At 40.1% G+C, this 19491-nt stretch overlaps 1 protein-coding gene across 1 annotated transcript in view; it reads right to left on the bottom strand.

Moving 5' to 3' along the window:
- Window positions 1-1554: 1554 nt before the first annotated feature.
- dstyk (dual serine/threonine and tyrosine protein kinase) overlaps window positions 1555-19491 on the bottom strand; it is a 30759-nt gene continuing 12822 nt past the window's right edge. Inside the window, exons 3-14 of the mRNA XM_006783400.3 lie at window positions 17630-18124; window positions 17280-17475; window positions 12102-12340; window positions 11003-11086; window positions 10720-10896; window positions 7447-7576; window positions 6886-7042; window positions 6238-6370; window positions 5984-6097; window positions 4077-4191; window positions 3796-3930; window positions 1555-2194 (exon numbers count right to left, since the gene is read on the bottom strand). Coding sequence (XP_006783463.1) covers window positions 2007-2194; window positions 3796-3930; window positions 4077-4191; window positions 5984-6097; window positions 6238-6370; window positions 6886-7042; window positions 7447-7576; window positions 10720-10896; window positions 11003-11086; window positions 12102-12340; window positions 17280-17475; window positions 17630-18124 — 2163 coding nt within the window. The 3' untranslated portion in view covers window positions 1555-2006. The remainder of the gene's footprint in view (window positions 2195-3795; window positions 3931-4076; window positions 4192-5983; window positions 6098-6237; window positions 6371-6885; window positions 7043-7446; window positions 7577-10719; window positions 10897-11002; window positions 11087-12101; window positions 12341-17279; window positions 17476-17629; window positions 18125-19491) is intronic.

The following is a 19491-nucleotide window of genomic DNA, read 5'->3' as shown; positions in this document are numbered from 1 at the left end:
TAGAAAAATGAGTCATCCACAGCCAGGAAATGGTTATTTTAGATAAAAATGGTAATGGAGCTCAGCCTGACAGCTATGATTATTGAAACAGATGTTATCTCCGTGTTTTTTCTAACATTAAAATGACAAATTGTAAAAACAATAGTTTTACTTTATATATTAAGTGTTTAGTGGGGACTTTAACCTCCACCTGCAGCAGTCCAGAGGCAGCTGAGAAAAGCCATGGCAGTGGTGGGCGACTAGTTTTTCCTAAAGGGCCACATAAGGAGCTGGGACTGTCATGGAGGGCCGCACCCTTATTAGAAAGGGCCTCCACAACAGTCCCAGGTCCTCATGTGGCCTGTTGGGAGTCATGTTGTTTTATTTTTGCTTTTTATGCTAAGCTAAGCTAGACATGTGAGCTGCTATTTCACTGGTAAACCTTTTAACTGTAACTACATTTTTCATTTTTTAAAAACTGTTTTTTTTTTTTCTTCTAACCTTTGGATTGCAGGGTTAACAGTGGCGTCATTGCTAGGCCACTCTCAGAGATGAGCTGCCAGACAGAAAAAACTGAGTGCTGGGAACACAGTCATTCATTCCTTTCATTTTTGTTTTTAAGTTCATGCTTTAAAGTTCAGGTCTGTTGCTATAAAATCACCACACACAAGAAAAATGTTTGATTATGGTTTAAAAGAAGACATCAAAAAAAAAAAAAGCCAGATTTGTGTTTATGTATTTAAAAACAGACGCACAGTCAAGTTTATACCGAAATAAAAATATAACACCGGATATCCTGATCTGGTCGTGAACCATGATCTGATGACAAGCAGGTTAACTTAAGATTGTAACTACCACAAAACAGACATAAAAGGTGTTTTTATAGATCATTTGTTTGCACAGGTGACCACAATTGGCCTGGGTTTGACGGACCTCTGTCCAATAAAGGCTAAAATAATCATTCTAAAAACAAAATTGATGGAAAGTATGATTGCAGTTATTGGTGATTCATCACTCAGATATTTTAATCTGTTTATTATTTATAATATATTAGGGAACTTTTCTGAGAGACTAGGTTAGGACTTTTAAATGGAGCTGGATGAATTTGGGTTGTTTTCTTATCATGTACTGTATGAGCTTTGTGCCACGAGTCACCCATAACTTTCCAAACTTGTCTCTCAATATTACAACTCAAGCCTGTAGCCCACTAGATGGTGCTAATGCTCTTTACCTGCTTTCTGTCTGGAGCTCCAGCTGCTTCTGAAATGAATGCACAAACTCAATATCTTCGAAAAGCACTGCTTATTAAACATTTGAATTATAATTTTCCCTGAGAAAAGTCCTCAAATGCAAGAAAGAAAAAAAAGTGTTACATTAAAAAACAATAAGAATATTTAACAATCAGTTGTAAAACAGCCTTTCAATACTGGATGGTTGGTGATGAGCCTTTGCCTTTGCATCAGCATGAGGATTTACTGCCGCAAGAAAATGTCCCCAAAAGTCAATTTCTACTAAAAACTTCTTAAAAACTTGTTTCCTAAAATTGACTTAAAAATGAATCTGCAACATGATTGATTGGTTGTAACAGATAATTTTATTTAAAAAAAAGATGTGCTTGTATAGACAGACATGTTCAGTTTAAATACAATCTAAAATTAATTTTATATTTTTTTCATAATACTGGGAATGGACTACTTTTTAAAACACTTTGAACCTAGTAACATTTCTATGACAAAGTAGCAATTAGCAGTGCAGCAACAAGCAAATAGTAGAGTTTGTATACAAATCAATTACACACAATCAATAAAACACGTATTTGCAAACTTCTGGTCAACATCTCATAAATAATGTAAATGCAACAAGTGTGAAACAGGGAGGTCAACTTGGACATCTTTTTTTGTTTTTGTAAATGGTGCCTGGTTTTCCGAAATTCTCCGTTCAGCTCCATTCTTCATAAATACAACAAAAATACTTTTCCAAACAGTATCTCTATCACACACACACGTGTTAGTTTGTCTGGAGTGTATTCAGTTTGAGTCCTCCAGGCTGCTGCTTTTCTGCTGCGAGTTGCAGTTGCAGAGCCGCTTCATAATACTTTGCAGGCTCGGCTCAACGATACCAAGAAGGGGTCTCTGGGAGGGGTCCCCGTTCCAGCAGGCCTCCATCAGCTGCCAACACTCTTCGTCAAAAGTAGGCACGCGCTCTGGTCTGGAACCTGATGGAGGACAACATGGATACAAGTGAGTCTCTGGCCGAAACACGAGCGATCCAAAGATTTCCTCAAATATTCACCCTGTTTGACAATCAACAGATTATCTGTGTGTTCAGCAGTGACAGTTACACTTCCTTACATGACCTACCACTAGGGATGGGTACCGGTTCTGTCATAAACGGTAGTAACCAGACCGAAAAGCAGCACACATTTCGGTGCTTTATTTCGGTGCTTTTTTTTTTTTCCTGAGCTGTGCTACACTTTAGATTCTAGCCAATCATTTTACGTTTCCGAGGATAGTAGGCGGGCCCAGGTAGGTACGTTCTTTCAGAGCAGAGCTACAGATTAAAAATGCCCAAGGCGAAGCGGTCAAAAGTCTGGCTGTACTTCACAGCAAAATATGCAAACTCACCAGCCTGCAACAAGTGCTTTAAGGTGACACTGTGATACTGTCAAAGGAGGTAACACCTCAAATCCGATGAAACACCTGGCGACGCATAGCATTTTTTTTAAAAGCCGAGAAATGCGCCGTATTTGATAGTTTGCTGCGAGACCTCACACCGAGCACATCTACTGCGGGTGGGTTGCCTGTTATCGGACCCGGAGTTAAAAACATCCCCCAAAAACCCGAAGATTAGAGTCCTGGCCCCAACCCCATCCAGTGTAGCAGAAATGATGAAGGATGAGCAGCAGCTGTTCTTCTCTGCGTGAGTAGCTTAATGTTGCCCGTGTGTAATTTACGTTGAGTAGGCTAACCACGTTATTACATTAATGCACGTAAGGTGAACTAGCAAACACCGTCGTAGTTACATGCGGCTGTCTTCTTTGATGGCAGATACTCCCTTCACCCTGGCCAAAAAGGCTAAAATGACCAAAGAAAAAGTGGAAAACAGTTAAACATGAGAGGTTTTTGGACAAAGTTTGTTTTTTCCATTGTTTAAGCTCTGCTTCCAGCCAAGAGTGATACCATATATGCCCCATAGCTGCAGAAAAGGCTAACATTGTTATCTTTTTACAAAAAAAAACAGCTGAACATGAGAGGTTTTTGGACCAATTTTATGTTCTCCATTCTTTAAGCACCGGCACCGTTTCAAAAGTACCGGTTTGGCACCGGTATCGGATAAAATCTAAACGATACCCATCCCTACCTACCACTTCATGGCCGAGTTGCTGTCATTCCCAATTGCTTCTACTTTGTTATAATACCACTAACAGCTGACTGTGGAATATTTAGTAGTGAGGAAACAGCTGGACTTGTTGCATAGGTGGCGTCCTATCATGGCACCACGTTGGAATTCACTAAGCTCCTGAGAGCGACCCATTCCTTCACTAACTTTGTAGAAGAAGTCTGCATGCCTACGTGCCTGATTTTATACACCTGTGGTTGTTGAAGTAACTAGAATACCTGAATTCAATGATTTGGATGTGTGAGTGAATACTTTTGGCACTGTAGTGTACATTTTGTTTTGGGATTAAAAAAAAAAAACTCTCTCCCAAATTTGCAAACTAAACTAAGATTTGTATTCTCCAAGATTCAAAGTTATTAAATGAGTCCAAGTCCACCACCTAGGCTCATGTGATTCTAAGGTGTTAGGGCCGTTTACCTTTTTTAACGTTGTTCCAGAGCTGATCCTTGCTGGAACATTTCTCAAAAGCCTCTGGAAGTTTCACTGAACCGGTGCACAGGTACCAGAACAGGATCCCAAAGGCGTAGACGTCGACAGAGTTGTCATATTTTCCTGTCGGGAGACGAGCCACAGTGAAGTTAAAACCTGACACACAAAACAAGCTGCAGTTATGACTTCCTGCTCTTATAACTCTGCTGTCTTCTTCAGTGAGTAAAATGGCAAGGTTTCTTTTTTAATGCACTGCCCCATCATCATACCTGTAAACAGCTCTGGAGCCATGTGGATGGGAGTTCCTACTATGCTGCCAGACATCATGGCTTCTGGTTTACAGAAGCCCAGGTCGGTGATCTTTGCCCGATTTTGTTTGTCCAACTAGAAAAAGCAAAGAGATGGTTATCTAATCAAGTAGAAAATACTGCAGTAATTAAATTTTCGCTCATAAAAATGTGGTCTGATCTTTCTGCGAAGGCCGAGTTTACAGTCACCTGAGAGCATTCGTGCACACAGCACGTTGTAAGAGTCCAGCTGTAGGACGCATGCATAGCTATTGTGCTGCAGTCTGTAATTTTATATTTATTTATAAGCATGCGTGTATATTTTCAATTGTATAATCAAAACAGGTATACAAACAAGATCTGCTAGACAGGAGCAGGCATTAACAAGCATGTGATTCCTCCTACGCTTTTCCAAACAAAAAGGGGTCAACTTATTTTTCGAAGCTTTCTTTGATTCATGTTTATTCATTTTTTTTATGTGCATTAACACTTGTTACTTGAATGTTTAAAATAAAGATTGGAAACTGTACTTCTAATGTTGGCTACAGCTATTAACAAAGTTAAATCAAACTACACTAATAACAATCAAACTGAACTTGCATCTGTTGAACACTTTTATCATCACATGCATTTAATGTGAAGGCTGCAAAAACTAAGAAAACTCTTGATTTTACTAACTTGTGGAACCTCATTCAGCAGCAACAACCTCCACCAGATGCTCCTTGTAGAACGAACACAACACAAAGGACAAATTTAGGAAAGTTTCTCCCTGCAAAGCTGTCCAATATTTATGAGATTTCCTGATTTAACCCTGGGCAGACCATGCCACAGCATCTCTACAACCACTCTGATAATTTAATTTTGTGCACTGAATTAACTGTTTCCTCATTGAATACAGACTTCAGAGCCAGGATGAAGTTTTGTTCATTTTTCTCACAATTCTGTTTATTAAATTTGGGAAAGATAAAAGAACAAACTACAAAAAACTATCAAACAACGCTACAGTGATGCTGTTAAACTGAAGCTGTGACATCAGTAATGCAATGAGACAATACTCCGCACTTGCACAGGGCCCGTTTTATATAGTGAAATACAACAACTAGTCCATAAATCCAGTCTACGTACTTTAGACCAAAAAGGTGGCGATCATCCGTGTCATCTATTCAATTCCAGATTATAAATCAACAGACGTTCCACTGATCACGTTCTTCCATATTCACAACCTCTGAGATTACAGATTTCCACAAAGAAATAGAGGAAGGATCATCTCTGACCCACTTCAACATTAAAGCATTAAGAGACTGGATCACATCCTCTTTTGCAGACAGGAGGGAATCTTCCCAAGCAGATGTAAGAGTGCATTTTCCAAAAGCTGCTGACCTGTTGTTGCACTAACACTTGAACATACTACCGTCCAGACGGTTTGTGCATTCCCACAAACAACGCAACCTGAGATTTACATTTACTTTTCTCCATTTTTGCACCCGTCTGTAAAACCTTTAGCCAGAATGTGTGGAGAACATCCAGGTGGTCTTTTGCAAACCTGAGACATGCTGTATTTTCCTTGTGGTGTTTTTCTGTCAGCACTCTGCCCATTTACTATTATTTACAGTGGAAACAGACATACAGCTGTTTGCATTTTATTAGTGTAATCAGACTGTTTATATTTGTGACTCAGATCACAGGTGAGTAATCGATGTAGAGATTATTGTAATTGTATGATGCTGAACCTATGGAGTGCATTTTCTTCTGTGCTTGGAAAGGTGTCATTTCAGATCAACTGTGCCATTTATTTTATGAACGTGGGCCACTTTGATAATATAGTGTTCTGATAGAGCTACACAGTCACAGACTATAACCGGTCTAACTGACAGCTGATCTGAACTTACCAGAACATTTTTTAGCTTTATGTCTCTGTGCAGGAGACCCTGACCATGGAGGAAACGGATCCCCTCCACCACATCCAGAGCAATCTGCAGTCTCTCCTTCAGTGATAAACCAGCCTGGCAGGGACGGACAAAAACAACAGAGAGAGAGAAACTGGAGACTTAACAGGATGTAAAGAGCAGAGTAGAAGAGTACGGAGTTGCTCCTATAAAGCAATGACCTAAGATCTCTGTTATTCGCTGCTTTATCGAGTCACCTTCAAGCCTGTGTAGAGGTCTCGGTGCAGCCGCTCCATGATAAGCAGCACAGATATGCTGGAGCCGTCTCCGTAGGTGTAATCAATCACAGAGCCGTGCAGGTCGACCAGCCTCTCATGTTTGGGCAGTGACCTGAGGAGACGCACACACCCAAGGAAAGGGGAGGGAAAAAATATATTTTAGCTATAAAATCATAAAATGTTTACTTCCCACCCGCCGTCCACCTTCTTCTGCTTATACTACTGTTATCTTGAAGTCGACCTTGTTTGCCTTTGATAAATTCGCCTCTGCAAAGTTTTGGAGATTCCAGAATTCCTCAGAGCTGAGGCGGTTATAGCGCACAAGCATTAACTGTGCTAACGAACTCATGCTGTCATCTTTAAAAATAAACACTGACATGACACAAAAGAGCTTCAAGGCTTCAACAGCCAAAATGACTTTTCTATAAGCTGGGTGGAGTTTGGCCTTGAAAACAGGCAGCCTGTCATGTTCTATAAGCAGAGCTCTGCTCTTGATGAATGCACCTGCTGCCTGAGAAGCTTTCTTAGTCACAGCTGCTGAGCGCGAGTAAAGCTGCGATGCATTTGGAGCCAGCTGTTTGGTGTGAAGACGCGACTGTGTTCAAACACTTGTTCCTAATAACTCACCGTGTGTAGTGAAACTCTAAAGCCAGGTCGTTCCAATGTTTATCGTCAGGCGGGACCACGGACTTTAGTGCACATGGGTAGTGTCCTCCCCAGCTGTCACACAAATACACAACGCCGTACTGACCCCGACCCAACTCCCGCCCGAGCTTGGGCTTGCCTGTGAGAAGAAAGGGAGAAAAAAAAAAAAAGAATTGCAGATAATAAGATTGTGTTTAGAAATGCAGCTTTGAAGCTAAGTCTGAAACTTTGCCAGTGTCTGAGTATTTTAACCAGTCACTTATTGTGTTTCTAAATTAGATTTGCCTATTTTTAAGTAGTGTACTCACACTCAATTATACAGTGACCTTCACTGTACAGTTTCATCTACTGGGAGTGGAAAGTCTCCCTGCGTTTTTCCCCCCATGACCTAAAATTTATACTTTTCATTCAAGCAGGGACACATCTTGGAGTTAAATTAGTTAAGTTCAGATTTAGAACTTGACAGAGCCACAGTTTAGCAGAAACGTGTGAGTGCACTGTGCCTGTTTGTGGAAACGACAGAGGAATTTGGTGGCGACTCACCGTGCAGCAGCACATCCCTCAGAGAGCGGCTCTCCAAAGACAGGCGGGCCAGTCGAGGGGCGTGGTCCTTCCTCACACGCAGCCACAGGTCCTCGGTGCGCTCCAGACGGCCCGTGTGCCCTTCCTCCAGCTGCAAACACAACACATGGCGTAACAACTCATGCCCAGCATTAGGACATATCAAAGAGCTGATCTCATTCATTAGCAATAACATTTATTTTCCAAAATAAGTTACTAACCAGTTATTTTTGTAGGGAAAAAAGCCAGCAGAGAGGCTCCTCTCTAAAGGTTTAAACTTAATGTAAGCACAGCTCTGACTGCTTCTTGAAAATCCCCCTTTAACTAACAGAGTCCATGTACAGAGCTGATGAATGCTTCATTGAGCCACCCATCATGTTTGTTTGGCCCAAGAACGTTCTCCCTCATAGTAAAACAAGTTTGGTCTCAAAAGAGTTGCACTAACATGAGTCAAAGACTGCTTTGCTCTCTACAGAAACATAAGCATAGGCAGCTCATTACACATTTTAAGTTTCCTCCGTTTCCTTTAAGAACACCACATCACACCATGCTGAGATATACCAAAGTTCAACTAACAGCCTTGGTGAATCATCTTATTAGTACAAAATATTATTTTATGTCTGTCAAACTGGGTTATCGTTACCATTTTTGTAGATTCAACTAAATAAATGGTTTCTGTGGTTTTGTGACTAAAGAAAATGTAAAATTTGTCCCTTTTTGCACATCCTGTACATCATTTTAAATTGAAAGCTCTGACCACATGTTTTTGGATTCAATAATCTCAATCCATCTGTATGTTGTTTTTACATTAAAGCGTGAGATACTACCATGGAAAACTCGCTGGCCCTGACGTTCTCAGTGACCCCTGGCCAGCTGTTTTGACCCCTGTGGCTATGTGACGTCATTTGTCAGGGGTCAGCGCAGAGGAGCTCACCGACTCACTCTTTTTTTTTTTTAAACCAGAGAGCAACAGTAAATTAAAGAACGTGTGCTGTGTGTAAAACAGCTCTAATCTACACGGTCTGGTCACCACTAACAGCTCACTGTTACCAAACTAATAAAATACTGCAAGTTCAAACATGGTTAAGTAAATTAAATTACTTATTTGTTTACATCAGGGTTTTTCCTGCATTGTGAATTTTTTTTTGGTTCCAACTCAAAGAGAATTCAGGCAGCTCCAGAGAAAATTCCCCTCCTGGCTTGTGATGAAATTATTTTTTAACCAGTTTTGTTAACTGGGGTTTCATCAGCTCAACCAGAAAAGACATTTCTGTTTATCCAATGTTCCCCACAGGCCGATTCTGAGCCAGAAAACAAAATGAACAACAATTTAAAATAATAATAATAAGAAGAAGAAACGGAGCAGATACAATAGGGCCTTCGCACTCTCAGTGCTCGGGCCCTAAAAAACAACAACAGAGTAAGCTAGATTTGTTCATATATTCAACACAAGGCAGCTTTGCAGCTAAAGACAGAACTATGCTAATCTCAGCTTGTCTCGTAAATAAATCACGAGACAAGCTGAGATTGTTAAAAGACATCTGCAGGAAAAAATTCACAACAATTAGAGTGATTAAAAAAAATGCTTGATTGTATAAAGAACACATTTTTCTTGGTTTTTATTTACTCATGTATGTGAAGTATGAGCTTTGTATTTAAGAAATTAAGAAAAAAGAAAAGTTTGGATGCTGCAAACTGTAACGTGTTGCTTAACGTGAGAATCGGTGAGACTGGAGATCATCCATATTTTGCACCAAAAAGCTGAAAAATTGCCGATAGTTTAATATCTGACTCTACCGATTCCCAGATGCAGCTCTGTAATGGGAAAAATTACAGGTCTGTAGTGTGTAAGTGAAATCACCTTAGGGGCTCATGTAAAGTGCCGAGTATCATCGTCGGGTGCTCTTTTAGGCACAAAGGCCATTACACACCATTGTAAAAAACCATGACATCAATTTGAACATCTTCACGAGTTATTGCATTCACAAGATTTTCAGAAAACTTGATCTGTGATCTTGACATTGAAGTCGAGGTCACCAAGATTCAAACTTATTTGAGATTTTTAGTAGATACACCCTTTGTATGAATTTGAAAATCCTACGTTGCTGTGTTCTTGAGTTACTGAATTCACAAAGCTGGGAGTCCACGCAGCTCGCCCACCTGTCTGGTGAGGTGACAACAATACCTTATCAGACTTTCAAGTGTTACTAATCCTGAATATCACACCAAGCCTGCGTTTTAATGTCCGTTATTCGCCGGTGTCCTGCTTGTTTTTCTGGTCGCTCCAACAAGAACGTGACACACGTATGATGTTATTTTAGTCAGCTGGTTTCCACGGCACTCGACAAGTGGATCGGAAGCATAAATAACCTAATTTTCAATTAGTTATGTTCACCCAACATCACCTCCTCTTCTGTCACAATAAATCATTGTATTTGTGTAACTGCATGATAATGGAGACACTGATGTGGCCCACACTGTCTGTCATGTGATAAATATCATTACTCATCTGTCGGGGGCTTTATGGAGGGATGTCCACACCATGCACGCCATTTGCATAAATACAAAAATAATAACAGTGAATCTGATTAAATAACTAATTTGTTGTTTTATTCTATATTCTATTGTTTGACATTGTTATTTTACTTCTTGCTTTATTGTGATTTGTATCTGTGAAAAGTGGTATTTAAATAAGTTTTACTGATTTAATAAATTGTCTATTTTCGAGCTGTGCAGTTAGCAGCCTTTAGTCTTGCAGCTGCTAAAGAGAACGGGCTTTCAAAGCGTTCGGGTGAAGAAGCGGCTGTGAATTGCTCCCAGCTCTCGCATTTTTTGGCTCCCTGTGAAACCAGCTGCTAATGTTACACAAACAATACTAGAGCCGTCCCAAATACCTCTCTGCATATGTGAGAGCTCCAGGAAATGTCTCATAAGGTATACCACAGCATCACACGGCACTTTCATCTCCGCTGCTCAACAAACAAACAACAGTGTGTAGATGTTTTGTGGTCACGATTTTTCCCTATACACCAGCGGTAGTTCTAGTTTCACAGCCTCACTGCCCTGGAGGTGGTGCCTTACTTTAAACCAACATTTTTTTGACTGCAGTGAGAGTTACTGGTGAGTAGTCAACCTTTATTGAATCATCACCATTTCATTGACAGTTTTTTACGTATATTTAAGATCATACAGGGGAAAGTATTTGTAGGAATAGGAAAAAAAAAGTGCAGCTAAAGCAAAAGAGAAGGTTTTAACCTGACGCAGAGATGCCGCGAAAGCCTCGTGGGAGCTGTTGAGCCGGGTCCTGAACTGCGAGCAGATACTTCGGGCCAGTTTGGCAGCGCTGAGACTTTCGATGGCATCCTGGGCCACTTTGCGCTTCCACTCTGGAGTGATGGCAGGAGGGTTAACAAACGTTATCCGGTGGATTATCTGCAAGGAAGACGAAGAGACTCATATCAAAAGGGAAAAACATAGCCATCTCATCAGAAGTCCGTGTACTTTAAAAATGATTTGTGTGAATGTTTGAGACACCGACCTGTTTGATTTGCTCCCAAACGAGTCTCGTGACAGAAGATCCAGAATGAAAGGTGACCTCTACGTGATAGGCAGCATTTAACAGCTGTGACAGGTGAGAAAAGAGTTAGCACAAAACCAAAATTTTAAGACAATCTGTGAGTCTAAAAAGCCTCTAGCATGACTAATAAGGGCTCATTATTCTACTTTTGTGTAAAAAACAAAACAAAAAAAACCAAACATCTCGAATAACACGTGAAAAAAAACACTTTTCCACTTCAGGAACTCAATCAGGCACAAGTTCACAGAACAGGCTGCTCTGTTCCACTGTGTAACATCCACTCACCTAATGTGGTGATGTAACAGCACAACAGCTTTGACAGTGACACCGTTCAACAACACAGCACAAAGTATGAATAACTGTATCTGTCAGACGCAATCAAAGACAAGAATATTAGAATTAAACTGTTAAATTGTTAGACGGGCGCTCTACAAAAGATAAAGTCACCAAAAGAGTGCATCTTAACCAAAACCACAAACCCAATTCCAAAAGAATTGAGGTGCTGTGTATATTATTATTAATATTAATTATTTAATTAATATTAAAAACAGAATGATTTGCAGATCTCAAACTCATATTTTATTCACAATAGAACATAGAAAACATTTCAAACGTTTGAATTGAGAAAACATAAAAGACACATCCTAGTACACACATCTGTGGTATAAATTCAAAATCCTACGTCACCATCGCATTCACCCCGCTCGCCCACATAACAACAGTAAAGGCTGAGGGGTAAAAACAGTGATATAAAAGAAGAGAGAAGCAAACCAGAGACACCGGACGTCACACATCTTTGTTGTGCTTCTGAAAATGAGCTTTTAAAACTGTGATGGTTTTAGGTTTAATTCCTGTTTCTTTAGAGGCCCTCAGAAGTCCACAACCCAACAGGAAATACTTTCTTTCTGCAGTGGAAAAGACCATTGTTCCTGTTGGCCCTTCAGTAAAGTTTCCCCTTTAAGCTTTAATGAAATACTTCTGACATTTTTATATGCAATTAGTGTTCACACCTTACATTTCTTGACACAAACATGTTACATTAGCCTCCTTTCTCACCCACCTGTTTGAGATGATTAGAAGTGATATTGTGAACAGAAGAATCAAAGTTGGACTTCTCCAGACTGTCGAGGCATCGCTCCAGAGTTCCTACAAAGCTCTCCCTCAGATAATCCACGGAGCTGATGAGCTTATTCGCCACAGCCTGATTCAAACTGGCCACTATCAGCTCCTGGATCTGGTTGATGCAGGATTTTATCTCTTTTGACGTAACAGGCTCTCCATTTGTTGTCACGATGACGTCTATTTGACGTAAAAGAAAACCATTTGTCATGTTAACGTGTGGTACATGTAAACAATAAGGACAAATAAATATTGAATAACTGATGTCACTGGATTTTCATTTGATGCTCAACATGTGTACTGGAGGATCAACTTTATATGACTGCATCAGTTTTTGCGAAGACTACTTGTTGAAAATCACGTTTCTCCACAAGAACAAACTTAACAACGCTTCCTACAAGAAAAATAATCACCCCCAGAGGGATCCAAACTACCTCACAGGTACTCTTCATGCTGTTTGGAGGTAGATTGACTCTCCAGGGTTTGAGCCAACAAGAATGACGAGCAGCGATCATACACTTTAATCATCATCCAGCATTAAAAAAAATTCTTGAAAAATTATTATATATATATTATACATTTTGCCTTTTACTGATCATCACTAATATTAATAAATGTAAACACATTTTAAAACACCATTTCTAATAAAAATGTTAATGAAATGTTAATAAACACTCTGAAGACTATTGACACTTTTCTATCACACCCACGTTTTTGGATGAAAGGTGAAAAAAAGGTTCCAAACTCTAACACACATTTCATTTTATCACTCATTAATTGTGCTGTAGGAGCGGGAAAAAAAGGTTCTGAATTCTATTAGCTAAAAAACTAGTTAAACTTTTTTTTTTTTTTATAGTAACTACCTGATACTATGATTTTATGAATATGGACTCTCAAGAGTGTAGTTTAAGTTAAAATAGAACGATGAATGAAGTCCTTAAAATATTTTGATGTTCATTGTCTGGCTGCAGATTGGAAGGCCTTTAGAAACTGCATAAACAAGGAACTTAATTCTTCATACTTGTTTAAAAACAGCCCAAATCACAGATATTAAAGCTTTAAAATGAAAAAAAAAAAAAATACAAAAATTCAACGTCAGTGCAATAGTCCCAACGTACAACACCACGTACCAAATTCAAATGATTTTTTTTTTCTTTTTAGAAAGAGAAAGTTTCAGTTAATATACTGTCCAAACTTTCTTCTCTGTAATTTCTTGATAAACTCAATACATTTTTGAATTATTTTTTTTTAATTTGATGAACTGACACTGAGTGCTCCAGAGCCAAGCTGGATTTTTTAAATTGAAGTAATTAAAGGAAAGGGTTGACGTTGGCACAATAGCGTTTGCAAACTTGTCAATATAATTTTGTTATAATTCTGCTTCCAACAGGTCTTCTTCTCCTTTGTGTACAAAGCATTGTGTCAGACTTACTGTAGTTTCAACAATGATCTCTACTATCTTTCTCCAGAGGAGAAAAATCTATTTATGTTGGAACACTGATGATAAGGTTATGGGTGGAAAAAGTGCACGTTGCTGATTTCCTGATTAATGGATGACTAAAAAGGGAAAAAAAGAAAAAGAAATGGTTCAGTGTTAAAACACCTGCACGGAGTATTACTCAATGTTTTCCAGATAACCAAGAGAAGTTGTTTCTCGAACATACCCGGAGCAAAAGCAACAGCCAATGAATGCCTTTTCTTTCTGAATATGTTGAGTCAGACAGTGCCAAACTTTGGGGGCAGATTGTGAAGCACAGATGGCTTGGTTACATCTGCTTAGATCTATGTAAGTATCTAAAGACTATGCACAGTCTGGCTTTGTAGGCTGTAAACAATGATACACTCACTGGCCATGTATGTATACCTGTTCAATACAAATTTCTAATCAGCCAATCAGATGGCAGTAACCCAATGCATTTAAGTACGCAGACACAGTCAAGGCGACCTGCTAAAGTTTAAAAGGAGCATCAGAACGTGAACAAAGGTGAAACTGAAACTCGCCTGACTGATTTTGGGTGTCAGTCAAGCTGGTTTAAGTATTTCAGAAACTGCTGACTTGCTGGGATTTTCCCACTTAACCATCTCTATTGTTTACAGAGAATGTACAACATGTTGCAAAGTCCAAATCATCTCAAACTGGTTTCACTGTACTCCAGTGGCCTCCACAGGTACCAGATCTGATTCAATAGAGCACCTTTGGGGTGTTTTGGAATGGGGGATTCACATCATGGATGCACAGCTAACAAATCTGCAGCAACTGTGTGATGCCATCACTTCAGTACAGACCAAAATCTCTGAGGAACATTTTAGCACCTTGTTGAATTTTTGCATTGAAGAATTAATTCTGCTCTGAATGCCGAAGTTGGGGCGAGGGGGTCCAATCTGCTCCTAACATGGTATACCTTACAAAGTGGACATTCCCCCAGAAACTCTGAACTGGATAATTGGGGAAAAAACAAATGGATGGATGGCACAGTCTAATCAGAGGAATAATGAGTTTAACTTACCTAATTAATAGGGGTGCAACGATACAACAAAATTCACGGTTCGGTTCGATACTTTGGTGTCACGGTTCGATATTTTTTCGATACAAAAAAAATGTTCATGCCTTTTTATTAATTTGTCATTTATTAAATTTTCACGGCACATTCTGCACCACATCTCTGTGCGTTCATCATTTGTTTGAAGCCAGCTCACCTCCTGCAACCACTTTTCCGAGAATACGTGCTTCTTTTGTGGTTCGGACTCCTTCTGACATTTCTTTGGAGGTGGAGGAACATCACAGTAATTGCTTAAAGGAGCTTCTTCGACATCTTTAAGAGTTCTAAACAAATGTCTGTCCTCTTCCTTAAAATCTTATGTACGCAAACACGCGTTGCAACTTCTTATCTTGTGCGGGTTTTTATTTTGACAGCGAATGCGCACCTGCGGACCACTTATGTGCAGCCCTGGTTATTTAGCTCGTCATATTGCAGCCACAGAAATTCTTTTGTCCATGAAACCATAAAGCTGCACTTTCTTTTTGCCTTATAGTCTGATTTGTCATAACCTTTCCGTTTTGTCACTTCTTCACCCTGACCTGTCTTATTTGGCTCAGCAGAACTAAAATATATATCCTGCTGCTTTTACACACGCACTAACATAACGCTCAGCGATTCTCTGCGCGATCAACCTCTCACATGTTTAAGCTGCAGGAGATTTCACTTGTCATGTTTGCATAGTAAGCTAACGATTGATAAGACGATGTCAGAGGAATTGGTGCGCAAATTATCATCACTCACCAATCAGTACTGTCGCTTTCTATACACAGTTCACGCGATTGCAAAGTGAAAGCAAAAAACAAGCGCAAATTCAAACGCGATTTCAGTATGTCACATATTGACAGTGGCCGATGCCAATGACATAATTACCCAGCTACATTTCCGAAAGAATGCAAAAGCACTGACATATATTTTTCCTTCCTACGATAGGCCGACGGGCAGGGCAGAGATAGATTTTGGTAGCCCGACTGGAAAAAAGCCCCAGGACGTCGGGCTAGCGATTTTGCGAGCCCTGTATCTGATTGAGGAATCACTCATCTTTGGAAAAGAGAGTTTATTATGGAGAAATGTCTCTTTCCAAAATAAAAGCTATACTATACGCTTCTTCTGGGCTATATTCTCAGCAGCATATTAAACATATCAGGTCCCCATAAGGAGAATCATGTGCTAACGGCTGTCTAAATGACTCGGGTAAAGTTTGTAGCATGCGTGCTTGTTTTTGTCTGCTTCCACTTGTCTTTGCACTAGGATGATGTCGGAGTAAATGTGCAGTCATATTGGTTGTGTTCCCACTAGTGCTGTCAGCGTTAATCTGAAATGACGTTAAGGTCACAACACGGCAAATCTCCGTTAACGAGCTACCGCGGATCGCCTCATGAGTGGGGCTGGAAGACGTCAACACATTAACGAGCTAACTGCGCTAACACACTAGTTCCCACCAATTGAGCATTGCTGGCACATCCAACATACTGTTTTACTTTTGTCCATGACACGCTTACCTTCAGGGTCATACGTCACATGAAAACCAAAATAGTTCCAAATGCCAGATCTGAATGAGGGTGGGGGAGGTTCAATTTGCCATGTTGCAACGAGCTTAACTTCTGTCTAGCTAGCTTGCCCTGCGCTCAGTGAATCTGTGTTCGACTACTCCGCCTAGGCTGCACTGTCGAGCGCAGATCCACTGAGCGCTCAACACAGACAGCATCGTCAGAAGGAAAGTTGATAAAATAAATTAAAAATGTTGTATCGTTCGATACATATGCTACCGAACCGAAAGCACTGTATCGAACGGTTCGATATCGATACGAGTATCGTTGCACCCCTACTAATTAATTAATTTAACTAATGAACACCGTGCATGCACGTGTGCCAGCGTTCAGCCAAAAATATTATCAGGGTGATTAAATTAATCTCGAACAACACCCATACGCCCTCCTCAAAAAAATATTAAAATAAATAAAAACAAAAAACACAAACAAAAACCCAACAACAGGCTCCTGTAGATGGAAACGTAAACATATTCCATTTATACAAATCACAAATAGAAATACTGGGGCTCTATTAATGATATATTAATGTTAATTAGTCACAATTAAATATTTTAAGTTTTTCCTCAGAAACAGAAAACCTTATCTTGCTTGGTGACATCTAACAGCCACAGAGTCAAATTACCAAAAACCACAGAAATCAACAGCTCATCTATGCTAGCCACAAACACCAAACATGGAAACCGCAGTACTGCTAAGGTTAAAACACATCCTCTGCGATGCTCATTCAAACAGCAACCTTGCACATTGTGTGTGCAGACGTACACAGAAAGACTACAGATGAGGTGAGGTGCAAAACATTATTATTATCATCATCATCATCATTACTATTAACAATAAAAACATTAGTTGTGGTTTTCCTTATACTTTTTCAAGGCTAAATAAAAAAAACTGAAAAACTGTTTAGACACAAACAAGCCGATCAGATTACTAAGATACTTTGATGTAATCTGTGTAGCATCTTTTGTGCATTTCCCTTATAGTATGAAAGATCCTACGCCTGTCTATTAGCACCGGTGCTTATCTGCTCACCTGTAAACTCCAGGTTGGCAGCATCCTCCAGTAACTGCTCTTTCATGCTGGTGAGTGTCTCCACTATCATCTCCTTCATCTCTTCCTGTTTGCGGTTAGCAATGGCCATAAGGGAGTTGAAGAGTTCACCCTCTTTCTCGCGGGTGTACTCCAGCCTGCGTGGTGTTATCTGCAGGTCCCTCTGCATGTCAAAGGCCTGCAGGAAAGTGAGGCACAAAGGACAAAGGTCTGTTTGGACCCCCACTGTGACCAAGCAAATCATCAAGTGATTGTCTACTGTGAAGCAGTAGAGCAATACATACAAACATATGAATAAAGACGAACAGTAGTAGGAAACATCATTGTCTGACCTGGTTGATAAAAAGATCTAGACACCGACAGTGAAGTCCATTTAGAAGGCTGGCAGCTTCCACCTGCTGATTTTGAAGCACCTGGCGAGCAAACGGCACCAGTAACCGATGCAGTCTTTCGAAAGATTCACCCAACATGCTCTGGGGCTTGGAGCCCGGTGTGGGCATCTGCGTTGGGGTGCCACAGGAACAGTTTCCTGTCGGGCTATTGAGAAAGCCAAGTGACAGTAGCTGCTTGTGAAGGGGGCTCTTCTCTTTCTCTGTGTGGCGGCCACATTCTGGGGACGCTGCTGGAACGCTGTCAGGCAAACGGACAAAACAGATGGGAAAGGAGAGGATCTCTTTGACCTTCCGGAGCTGTGCCACCTGTTCTGAGCTGAGGGAGTCCTGTTTGATGGCATAGAGTATGACTGGGATCACATTGCGAGTGCAGTCTTCCAGAGCTTCTTCTATGGGCTGGACACTTGGGCAAGGCACCACCATGACCTTTGCTTCCTGACGAGGGAAAACAAAACAAAAACAAAACAATGTGACGCTTATTAAAACCAAATGTTTATGCAGACATCATTACAGGCAACGTGTTCATCTTTTTAGAAAACAGACAATTCAATCAAATTAAATAAAAATTAAAATTTTAGTGAAATCTAGCAATACAAAAACTACTAAAAGGATGACGCCGGGTTTATTTCACAAATATCTGACGAAACTGGCGTCATTTAATTAAAACTAATAAGGACAGAAAACAGAGTTACTTTATTTATTGTACATGTAATAAAATATGTACAATTTCCCATGTGTGAAACAAAAACTCAACAGTATCAGGGGAAAAAAAACTTCAGATAAGACCTTCATTCAATCTCTGCTCGGCACCAAACAAAAGGCTGATAAACAGTGACTATTAGTAAATAAGTAAAGTAAATCCCCTTACAGCCAGACTTCTGGATACCACTGATTGGCTGTCTCGCTATGTGGCCCACAGATTACAGTCAATCAATTATATATACTCATGATCTCAACTCATTATGTATATAAGACGCACCTGTCCATCGGATCAGTTTCCTCTATTTAAACATCTCCACCATCACGGGCAAAATCATAGGTCAAACAACGTCAAACCCTTGCCTCATGGGGTGAGTATGGTCATGGGAAAAGTGGTGGATCAGCCCAAAACCACACACGAACAGCTTGTAAATAATCTGAAGGCAGATGGGACCACAGTCACCAAGAACAGTAATGGTAACACATCATGCTGTAATGGACCCACAGGGTCTTACTGCTCAAGAAGGCAGATGTACAGGCCCAGTTTAAGCTTTCCAGTGAACATCTAGATTCAGAGAAGGCTTGAGAGAAAGTGATGTGGTCAGATGAAACTAAAATCAGGGTTCTCTGACATCAATGCAACCCTTTGTAAGCAGGGAATCAAATGATTATTTACCCCACTGTAGGTGTCTCATGGGAGCTGGTGTAGGGCATAGATTTAAATGTTTTCTTTTTTCAAAAATTTTTTCCAAGCTATTACAGCCGTGGCAGGCGTGCCTTACATTTATGTCTTCAACCTGCGGTGTCATGTGCACGTTGCGATAACACCAAAGTGTAGTGGCACACCAGCACTTCAGCTGACGTGGCATCACTTTTTGCGCATGCTCCTTTTCGCAAGCATAAACCAAGATGCGGTGCTGTGCACTGGCTAGTTTACAAATGCAGATAAACATTAAAGAGCTAATAAAACACTATCAGATGATGATGACTTCGAGATTGCATTTTGGCAACTGGAATTCATCTTTTTCTCAACATGTAACAAAATGCCTGCTTAAACACGATTGGTTGCTAAAACCCAGTGTACAAAACAAACTAAAGAGCTA

Source organism: Neolamprologus brichardi, chromosome 5 (genome assembly GCF_056152115.1).
Source record: "Neolamprologus brichardi isolate AB-2024 chromosome 5, ASM5615211v1, whole genome shotgun sequence".
In the NCBI taxonomy this organism is placed as follows: Eukaryota; Metazoa; Chordata; class Actinopteri; order Cichliformes; family Cichlidae; genus Neolamprologus; species Neolamprologus brichardi.
The sequence above is the reverse complement of the archived record's forward strand: the minus strand, read 5'-3'. Positions and strand labels throughout refer to the sequence as shown.